The 11359-nt window shown below is 42.7% G+C and overlaps 1 protein-coding gene across 1 annotated transcript in view; it reads left to right on the top strand.

The window, feature by feature from the left end:
• Positions 1–271: 271 nt before the first annotated feature.
• The window catches only part of LOC140346545 (2-oxoglutarate dehydrogenase complex component E1-like), a 51401-nt gene continuing 40313 nt past the window's right edge, over positions 272–11359 (top strand). Inside the window, exons 1-4 of the mRNA XM_072432669.1 lie at positions 272–499; positions 3746–3928; positions 5742–5844; positions 11213–11328. Coding sequence (XP_072288770.1) covers positions 272–499; positions 3746–3928; positions 5742–5844; positions 11213–11328 — 630 coding nt within the window. The remainder of the gene's footprint in view (positions 500–3745; positions 3929–5741; positions 5845–11212; positions 11329–11359) is intronic.

The raw sequence follows: 11359 nt of genomic DNA, 5'->3' as shown, positions 1-11359 counted from the left end.
TTAACGTGTTACTGTATTGCCTTCCATAAAATTGTAATCTAATTACAGTGACGGGTTACACTCAGCACTGATTGTTACAAATGATGAGCTGCTTGATAAGTCAATGTAGTCATTATCGTGACAGGCTTGCTGTCAGAGTTCTATGTTGTTCTGTTTGACATTTCTCTCTCCCCACAGACTGAGGAACAGGATCGCTCACTTCCTGTTGGATACTTCCTTCTGTATGTGTCAACCCGGACTCTGTGGACCGGACCAGGGCTAAACCAGAATAATGCATCGCCTCAGGACTTGTGTGGCGCCCATGCAACCACTTATAGCGCAGACTATTGGCCCCAAGCGGCCAATCACAGCCCAGTATCTTGGCGGAGCAAGGATGTTTCATCCAATCAAGTTCTACTCTGCTCCTGTGGCTTCAGAGCCTTTTCTGAACGGAACAAGTTCAAATTATGTCGAGGAAATGTACTTCGCCTGGCTCAAGAAACCAAAGAGTGTACACAAGGTTTGTATGTACTGCTACTAACACTACGGCTACTGCCACTGCTACTAATACTGTATAAAGGCGGTCTGGATTATAAGGCGTACTGTCAATGAATGGTCTATTTTGGATAATTGTCCATATAAAAGGCGCACCCGACTATAAAGCATATTAAGCAAAACAAAACAAACGGATAAGTCAGTCAGTTGAACTTTATTAAACACTTTCAACTCATTCAGCTCAAGATTGTTAAAACATTAATGAGTGTATTCACAACAACTCTCAGCCTTGCTCAGTTATAACGCATACACAATACAACACAATATACTCACTTTTTCAGTTCATTCCTCGTCCACAAATCCCTCAAATTCTTCATCTTCAGTGTCCGAGTTTAACAGTTGGGCGATTACGGCATCAGGTTGTCAGTTTCTCTGCTGTAACCTGGCAGTACAGTGATGATTCCGGTCTTGTGAAAGCTCGGACCACAGTTGAGACTGATACTTTAGCCAAGCCTTGAGTTTAAAGTCCGCGTCGTAAGTGTGTCTCTTGAGGGAGCCATTTTGGGGTCCTTACTTTGGTGTCCTTATCGCTCCGCGTTGCTCCTGACTATGGTTCAATTTTCAATTCAATTCAATTTATTTTTGTAACGCCCAAAATCACAACAGCAGATGTCTTGGAGGGCGACAATAAAAAACTGATTAAACAATGGCCGTAGGGACGAGGGGCAATGCCCCAGGGTCCCCTGTCTTTAGACAAATGCCCCAGGGTCCCCTGTCCTTAGACCCTCCTTCTCGGTCAGGAACCTGGAGGAGTTCCACAGTGAAGGAGGGATCCGACTCCCTCAGACGAACAGGCAGACGCGAGGTAGACAGTGGAGCAGGACCCACTCAGGAGGAGAACCAGTTCTTCCAAGCAGATGAAGAACCGTTCTTATGGAGTAGACACCGCTTTTCCAGGGACTCGAGCATCTGGGCCCACAGGTCATCAATGTGCCTGTCCCACTCCTCCCGGAGTGGCAGGGAGTGGGAAAAGAGAAGAAAGGGCAATGAACAGAAGCCGTTGCCTCTAATGCTAGCCGTAATGTAAAAATGTAGCGATTTTGTGTACCACACAACATTTTTAGGTGCGCTTACTGCTACTGGTACTGCTGCTTCCAATGTCAAATGAAGCAGTTGCTTAGAATCTAAAGAAAACTATGTCTGAAAAGCTCTGCTTGAGATAAGATAACCTTTATTTGTCCCACAATGGGGAAATTCCAGTGTTGCTGTGTTTTTTTAAATAAAAAAACTCTTATAAAAATGTTACCTTTTATACTCTTAATAAAAATAACAATAATAACACTCTTATTTATAGCTGCTATATGGACAGAATATTGCACCAGGAGGATTGACATTATGTCACAGTATTGCACATGATTATGTCAGTATTGCACATGGGTATGACAGTATTGCACATGATTATGTCAGTATTGCACATGGGTATGACAGTATTGCACATGATTATGTCAGTATTGCACATGGGTATGACAGTATTGCACATTATTATGTCAGTATTGCACATGGGTATGACAGTATTGCACATGATTATGGAGCATGTTCAGGGCTAACGGTGTTTGTTGTGAAGTCTGGCAGCAGCAGGAGGTTGAGACACTAATCGGCGAGTCTTTAAACAAAAACCTTCACAAAGCCCTGCTCTGCTCATCTGAGGGCATGGTGTGTAGCAGCGTATTAAAATTTTTTTTTAAAAAGTCAATGGAAACAAGACTGATAGAGGAGAGAAGCCTCTATCAGTAATCTGTCATAATATGAGCCTGGTTGTGCCGAGTGTGTACAGATCACACTGTAGCCCTGCGCGATAATCCCCCGCGCAACGTGATCAATCTGTTTCAGAGACGTATAGTATATACCGTACTTTTCGGGCTATACAGCACTCCTGAATAAAAGCCGCGCACATGATATTTACGAATGAAAATAAAACTTGTCCATATATGGGCCGCACCTGACAATAAACCGCAGGTGCCCACGTTGTAACATGAGATATTCACACATAAATTAATGCACGGCGGCACCCGAGGTCTGCTGCTCTGCGGGACTAATTAGACTAATTTGAGTGAACAGGAGTTGGATTGTAATAAAACACAATGCATTTTGAAGCTTGATAAACAGAAAACACATCACAGCTGTCCCTACTGTGCCCTCTGTCCTTGTTTACACTGTGTCAGCTGATTTACCTGTGTCTTCACATCTGGTTAATCTGCTCCTGAGCTCGTACTTATCGGGTGAGTGTGACGTTGTAACATGAAATATTTACACAGAAATATGGTCCATGGTAGTTATACACATGTTGTCTTTTGTGAGTCAGGTCTGGCCAAGAAAGTTTAATTTCAATGCGGCAGGTTCTGAACTGCAGACTGCCATATATCGCATGTCCGTGCTGTGTGTGTGTCTTTGTATTCTGCCGCGTCGACATTCACTTCCTCTTTAAACACATTTTTCCGTGAATATGAGTCTGATTGTAATAAAACACACAGTAAAAATCTATAGATAATGACCGCAAGTAGCGGCTTCAAGTCAAAAAAGTACGGTATTCCCCACTGATATTTAGGTCTTATAAAAGGTTGAGTTTACTTTTCAGTCATTCTTCTCTTAATGTTCATAAGTGGGCACCAGCCACATTCTCCATAAACAATTACATTACAGTAAATCAAGTTTACGTATTCTTTCCAACACAGGGAACAAAGGTTTTGTAGCTTGTGTTACAGCCCAAAATTTCTCTCTTGAATCCCTCTTGAAAGAGCAAATGTTAATTTTGTTAATGAAATGACCTTTTCTCTAAGCTTGACTGTGACCAAATTCTTGCCACTATTTATTTTTAGATTCTATTTCTAGCAGTAATCACACATATCACAAATAATTCTGTAGCACCCCTGTAGTTATAGACATTATGATAGTGTGATCTGCATAGAATAACAATAGCTTTTTCGTTTATGCATCTATACACAGATATTCCTCTAGATCGTTCACAACAGGGCAAATGAAAATGGTGACAGATTCCTCTGTCTCCTTGCCTAACCCCTCTCAGTTCTGGCCCTCTGCATTAAAAAAAAAAAAAATATATATATATACTATTTATTTGAAGAAATTTATGTAAGAATAAACTCCTCCAGTCCTGGCATGTGTCTTAAGGCCCCAGCCAAAGGAAAGGGAAATTACAGTTCATTCAAACTTTATGTAAAATGCAAGTGTCTCATTTTCAGTCTTTCTGTTTCAGTCATGGGACGTGTTTTTCCGTAACGCTAATGCTGGAGCGCCGCCTGGTGCTGCATACCAGTCTCCTCTGGGTCTGGAACCGGCTCTGCTGTCTCCGCTCGGCTCCGCTCTCGCCTCACAGCCAAATGTTGACAAGCTGGTGAAACATCATCTGGCTGTGCAGTCTCTGATCAGGGCCTACCAGGTACGAAAGCAAATGCAACTTGCAGAAACGGATGCACCCTGAAGGTCAGCGCATAGAGCCAGTGTGATAATGCCTCAAACATATTGTACAAGTTTAACAAAACCTCACAGTCGGGATTGATTCAGTCAAGACACATGGCGGTGATAAGCAGCCAACACTCAATGGAGCATCTTAAAAAGGCTTTTTAGAACAACACTTTAAATAGATGATTTATCTGTGGATCAATGACAAAATGAAAAATGTGATTTGTGTCTGTGTGAGGCAATGTTTTTCACAGGTTTAGTTTGAATGTTTGAATTAAGCAGGAGCACGGCTCTATTCAAATGTCTGGATAGGTTGATGCTGCTTAAACCTTTAGTGAGTGGTCACCATTGGCCAGTCTATTGGTATTACAGCCATATAGTATAATGTAAAAACAAAATGTTTTTGTTCGACTGACAGACCAGCTACAGCAAATTTTGCACAGTTCAAAATCCTGTTAGCTTTCTGCATCTTCAGCTTCAGCTCACTCTGATTGGTCATATGCACCCAAACAGCGGAAGTGCAAAAATCTTGTGTTTTTAGCCGCAGTGTTACGTCTAAATTCAGCATGTTATAATCATCTGTGCGCCTGATGTGTGCGCCCTCCTACAATGTGAGACAGAGCGTCACTGTGTGCGTTGGCCTAAACCCTCACACTAATTATCAGAAATGTATCAGGGCTGCCCAGATTAAAAACAGTCCTACACTCTCAGCTATGGAGGAGACGAGCGCGCTCTGAAGACAACATGCATGCTAAGCAGCTTCAAGATTTCAGTTCAATTTGTTCTAATATTTACTCAACACTACAGTTTTGTAATGACTGTTTTTCCCTAACAGCAGCAGCTTCTCCTCCCTGAACACTTCCTGTATTACTTCTTGTACGTGCCCTGTAGCGCTTGTATTTGTTGTGTACTTCCTGTATGTTGTGGAGTGCAGGTGGTCGGCCATCACTCGGCGCAGCTCAACCCTCTGGGCATCAGCTGCGTGAACTTCGATGAGGCTCCTGTGGCTCCTGTAGGCCGTGGGTGAGCTACAGATGCCTTGTTTGTAACTGACACTAACGCTGCGCCACCCACCACCACCCTCACCCTTCCTTACCCTCCTCACCTCCACTCCTCTGTCACTCACTCTCACTGCTACTGCTGCTGCCGGCTGCTTCACTTTTTCCATTGATCTCTGTTTTCAATTCCTGCTTTCCTTCTTTGTATTCACCTTCTTGGTGTGCGTTCATCTGCTTTATTGCCTTTCCTCTCCCCCTTTTTTTTCTTGCTTTCTTCCTTCTTCTCGTCTTTTCCACCTCTCCCCTGTCTCTTCTTTCTTTCTGTCTTTCTTCCCTAAACTTGATCTCTTCACTTCCCTCCTTTACTCTTACTACCCCTCCTCTGCTCCTTCCTCTTTTCACTATTCGTCTCCATTTTCACCCCTTTCTGTCTCTCCGTCTCTCTCTGTTCTCTCCTCTCCTAATTTCTCCTTCCACTCTCTTCTTTTATTTCCCTCCCTCTCCCTGCTCTTTCTTTATCTCCCATCCCCCACTCCTACCCTCTCTTTTTCCACTTCTCCTCGCTTCTCTTTTCGTTTTCTTCTGTCTCTCATCTCCTTTTTTTCTTCCTTCTGTCTCTCTCTCTCTCCTCTTTCCTTTCCATGCTCTTATCTCATTATTTTTTCTCACTCGTCCTTACTGTCCCCCCTGTGTCCTCATCTGTCTTTTTCTGCATCTCCTCCTTCCCACTCTCTCCTCTCTTTATCCCTCTGGTGGGTGGTTGTCTCTGTTTTTGTCCATCCCCTGCCATAGATCCGCGGGCACCATGTGGCTCAGCTGGACCCGTTGGGAATCATGGACGCCGATCTCAACTCTTGCGTTCCGACTGACATTATCACCTCCTCTGACAAGCTGGGTAATCATTCCACCTTAAACACTCCATTCCACCTTAAAACTCTCTGTGTCTGCTTCTCTCAGATCCGTTTATAACATTTGTTTCTCTGGACTTTTTTGATTTAATGTTTGTATGAAGCTGTTTTATATCAGTCCAGAACAAATTAGGAGAGTTTGTGTGATAACATTTTGATTTGCTTTATGAATGAATGAGCTTATATTTTAATCATATGACTGCATCTAGTGGTGATACACTCAGAGTCAAAGAGGCAAAGCAATAGCCATGGAGACAAGCTGGTCGAAGACCATCCACCATAAATGTTACATAGTGCAACCAATTTGTATCAAGTAAAGCCAGGTTTTAAAACATGACTAAACCATGGCTAAACCAGGACTAAATTTACACTAAACCGCTAGAGTCTTCTTCTAAACCTGGGTTTCTCTCGTTTTTTCTCTTGTTAAACTTATTTCAGCAGCAAGGTCTTGTCGGACTCTAGTTTTATTTTGGTTTGTCACTTGGTTCTGGCGTATGATTAAGTTTAAAGGTCCATTAATGTGTGGAATTATCTTTGCTCTGTCAAAAGTAGAATCTGGATTCGTTTTGTTTCATTCACACACAACATACTATTATCAAGCAACAGAATATCTGTCCCTAAAACTGACAAAAGTTTGTGATTTTGTTTTGGGTGCCTCAGTTATAGGATGAGGCCACATGGTTAAATCCTCCCTCAGACACTCTCTTTACTTCCGGGGGGGATCCCGAGGCGTTCCCAGTCCAGCCGAGAGACAGTCCCTCCAGCGTGTCCTGGGTCTTCCAAGGAGCCTCTTCCTGGTGGGACATGCCGAAACACCTCCCCAGGGAGGCGCCCAGGAGGCATCCGGAACAGATGCCCCAGCCACCTCAGCTGGTTCCTCTTGACGTGGAGGAGCAGCGGCTCTACTCCGAGCTCCCGTGTGACTGAGCTCCTCAGCTTATCTCTAAGGGAGCGCCCAGCCACCCGGCGGAGGAAACTCATTTCGACCGCTTGTATCCGCGATCTTGTCATTACCCAAAGTTCATGACCATAGGTGAGGGCAGGAACGTAGATTGACCGGTAAATCGAGAGCTTTGTCTTTCGGCTCAGCTCCCTCTTCACCACAACGGTCCGATGCAGCGACTGTCAATCTCACATTCCATCCTTCCCTCACTCATGAACAACACCCTGAGATACTTGAACTCCTCCACTTGGGACAAGGACTCCCCACCCACCTGGAGAGGGCAATACACCTTTTTCCGGTTGAGAAGCATGGCCTCGGATTTGGAGATTCTGATTCTCATCCCAGCCGCTTCACACTCGGCAGCAAACCGTCCCAGTGCATGTTGGAGGTCCGGGTTTGATGGAGCCATCAGGACAACATCGTCTGCAAACAGCAGAGATGGAATCCTGTGGTCCCCAAACCGGACACCCTCCGACCCCTGACTGCAACTAGAAATTCTGTCCATAAAAATTATGAACAGAACCGGTGACAAAGGGCAGCCCTGGCGGAGTCCAACATGCACTGGGAACAGGTCTGACTTACTGCCGGCAATGCGAACACAGCTCCTGCTCCGGTCATACAGGGACCGGACAGCCCTGAGTAAAGGGCCCCGTACTCCCGGAGCACCCCCCAAAGGACAACCAGAGGGACACGGTCGAAAGCCTTCTCCAGACCCACAAAGCACATGTGGACTGGTTGGGCAAACTCCCATGAACCCTCGAGCACCCGATGGAGAGTATAGAGCTGGTCCAGTGTTCCACGAACGGGACCAAAACCACTCTGCTCCTCCTGAATCTGAGGTTCCACTATCGGTCGGATTCTCCTCTCCAGTACCTTGGAATAGACCTTACCGGGGAGGCTGAGGAGTGTGATCCCTCTGTAGTTGAACACACCCCTCTTGGACAGAGGGCCAACCACCCCGGTCTGCCAGTTCAGATTTTACGCGCCACGTTTTCTGATCTTGTTAGCCTTTTGGACACGCATTTTGTTAGATTTATGTATTATTATACTATTTTTTTTTTTTATGTAACCTCTATTGGGAAATTCATGGTTAAACTCATGTTTACACATTTTCACATACATTGTTTTTAGCAGTTGTAATAGGTATTTGTCGTCTACAAAACATTTGGCGCAGTTGGCACATATTTGGATGCTTTATTGATACAAAAAGGTCAAAAGCACCAAAATGCCTATTCCTAGAGATCTGAAACTTTACACAGTTGTTGTCAACAAGATAAACAGCATAAACAGTGAATAGCATAATTTTACTTGCTTAGGACCTTAACAAATTGACAGTATTCAAGCAAGACTAAAAAAAGGATGCATTTTTTTATGTTTGGGCTTCTGTATTGTTAGCCCTGACAGTGTTCCTATGCACATCTGCAGAAACTAGAAGGCCTAAGCTTTCTAATGATTCATCACACTTGCATGTGGGCTGTAAGATTTTCTTTTAATAAGTAATGCCATATGGGTGTGCCTGACTATTGTGCACAGGGCGAAATTGGCGGATGGTAAAAGAATGAAGGATCTGAATAATCTGGCATATGAATGCTCTGTCTGCTCCACTTTGTGATGTCAGGTTATGATCCAGAAGATGCTCCTCCATGTTTACAGTCTTAATTATGGTAGAAAAGGTTCCTGTTTTAGAACTCAAGATAGAAAGGCCATGGAAAGCCATTTTCAATTTGATAGAAATGGTCTGAGCAGCTGCATTTGCACACTGCAGACCTCTGAATGGTTCTGCCCAAAGGGAGGAGTTTTTTTAATGAAATTTGCTCAGCCCTTGTTTAGGGCATTATCGTTCTTATTGCTTGGTGAGGTCTTCAATGATGTCAAGTACTTAATTAGCATTTGACTAATTTGGTCTCTGCCAAGGTCTTCTTATGCTATTTTATACTGAGGGGAGGTTGTACTGTATCTCAGATCACCATTCTTGTTTGGAAAAAAAGGTTTTCTTCTCCATTTTGGCCAGACCATTTTGAGTTCAGGAGAGCATAAATGCTGCTGCTCAAACCATTTCCCTTTTGAAAATGACTTTTGAATGGAAGTTGAAACTTCTTTATTTCTAAAGCAGTGTTCTGAGTGAAAGCAGTGACTACCTTCGGAACCACTCCTGGACAAATGAAGGATTACTTGAATCAGACTCATCTTGAACATTAATATTTGTATTTGCTTTGATCCATCTCCTGCTAAAACAACTCTAAAGTTTGTGAGTATCTTTTTAAGCCTATTTTTTACTCATCTGGGGTATATGTATGCAAATCTAGTTAAAAAAAACATACATAGCTGTAGAAAATGCTTGTCTGAAACCTTGAAAATAGTAGCATTATCCATTATTTTCTTTTCAATTCAAAATGTTGTCCAGTGAAAGATCCAAGAAGCTCTCAAGAGTCAAACCAATAATAGCTTCTTCTGCCTGATTCAGTGGAAATAAGTCGTTTTAGTGGTTTCACCTTTAGTTCAGTGCTTTGAATGTTAAATCTGTGTGAGAGTCTTAGCGGCACAGCGTGAAGTCACTGAAGCTGCAGGTTTGTGGTTTGTTGCAGAGTCAGAGTTCAGACTCCTCATTCGACGTGGCAAACGCAGCCTGCGCTCTGCTAACCTTGGTTCAAATGATCCTGGTTCAAATGAGTTTGGATTAGAGTAAGTCTGAGTTTGAGCTGGAGTTTGTGATGTTGGCATTTATTCCTCTACTTCAGAATCAGAAAGTGGTTATTATGGCTCTAGAAGGGTGAGAACAGTTTTCAATTTGAGTTTGCAACGTATGCCTAGATGCCTTTTTGCACGAGCATCAACAGTCTCAACATATTTCAACATATAGTTAAAAAGTCTCATCTTTTGACTTGTTGACAACTGGAAAAGAAAATCCCACACACTCTCTAACTTGCAAGTGAAATATATTCTCAGATGAAGAGGCAACGTTTCGGCAACTGGGCCTTCGTCATTTGCCTGGCGAAGGCAAACCTCATAGTGTCCAATCAAGTCCAGTTGTATCTTGTCTTTGGTCTTTATGGATATGTTTTATGCCTGGATGTCTTAATCCCTTCGCCATTTATTTTCACACTTGTGTATTTTAACTTTAATCCAAGTAAATCTTTTTATGTCATGTTAATGTTTTTTTAGTTTTTTAATTGCTAATAAAGCGAGCAAATATCAGTAAAGAATACTGACATGTTGATCACAGCAGGTACAATTATCTATTTGTTTTATTGACATAAACAATATTTAATGTGTTTCTAGGGAAATAAGTATTGCAGTTTGATTTCCAATTCATATTGGAAAAAATAGTATTCTGTTAAAAGTGTGCAGGTGTATTAACAAGTCTAGGTGTAGACAGAAATAGGAACGGATTGCTTGGCGTTGTGGGTTTGAGTCCAGCCCTCGACATTTACTGTCCGTCAGTGCCCCTTTTCTCCCCATTTCACACTACAACTGTCCTGACTAATAAAGCCTTTGGGCTAAAAATAAGAAAGAAAATATGAACATTGCGATTTGGTAATTGCGACAACTCAAATTGTGCAGTGTCATGTGTAAGAAACAATGATGTAGCTCTGGTCGTCATGGTAATGCATAACTTTTGAAATGGGATGGCAGAATTTGACTGCAGGACCGCACACAAACGTCACTCTGCATATGTTTAGACAGACTCATGTTCTGAGAGGAGAGGAATGTATGTTTGTCCGAGAGCTTGTCCAGTTCTGCTTCAGCGGCCGGTCGTTTCATGTTTTTCGGTCAGAATCTGGTGACGTTTTGGTTAGATTTGCGCTGCATAAAGGCACCATGCGGATTGGCTGAAGGGTTGTTGTTATCTCTGCTCCCACTGGCTGATATGTTGTCTTTGTGACTTATTTTAAGTCTGCCTTGTTCATCAAATTAAGATTGAAATCCATATTTATTTTAAAGCGAGTCACTGCAGGTGGATTTTTGTATGTGTAAAACAAATTTCCTCTGGGACAATAAAATAATATTTTCGCTTTTTAAAAAGGTACAAAGAGGATTTTGAACATTTTATTTTTATTTCTGTAAATGTTATGTCACTGGAAATTGGTGTAAATATTCAGATTTTTGCCTCATTTTCGCAGTCAGACTTAGGTAAAGACATTTTACGGTGGACGTGTTCTGAACGCAGCCTTTGTACTGAGCCTGGAGCAGTTACTGTACATGCACAGAAATTAGTATCTTTTTTGTCTTTGGCAATTTGCAATCACATTTAAAACAACTTAATTGAAATGAAACGCTGACAAAGTGGATTTTCTGTGCAGGCCTAATTTATTATTTAAGCAACTTGAATCTTTAACCAAAAATCTTTTTTCTCCCTCGCTCTATCCCTGTCTCTCCCCCTCCTCTGCCCTGTTGCATGCTGGGACCTGTAGGCTTCTATGGTCTGGATGAATCAGACTTGGACAAGGTTTTCCGTCTGCCCACAACCACGTTCATCGGAGGATCTGAGCGCGCTCTGCCACTGAAGGAGATCATCCGCAGACTGGAGGTGAGATGAAATAAAATAAAATAAAATGTCT

This window comes from Eucyclogobius newberryi, unplaced genomic scaffold (genome assembly GCF_026437365.1).
Source record: "Eucyclogobius newberryi isolate DKJ021-1_F unplaced genomic scaffold, fEucNew1.0.hap1 SCAF_6, whole genome shotgun sequence".
In the NCBI taxonomy this organism is placed as follows: domain Eukaryota; kingdom Metazoa; phylum Chordata; class Actinopteri; order Gobiiformes; family Gobiidae; genus Eucyclogobius; species Eucyclogobius newberryi.
Note: the sequence above shows the minus strand (reverse complement) of the source record. Positions and strands in the feature narration are given on the sequence as shown.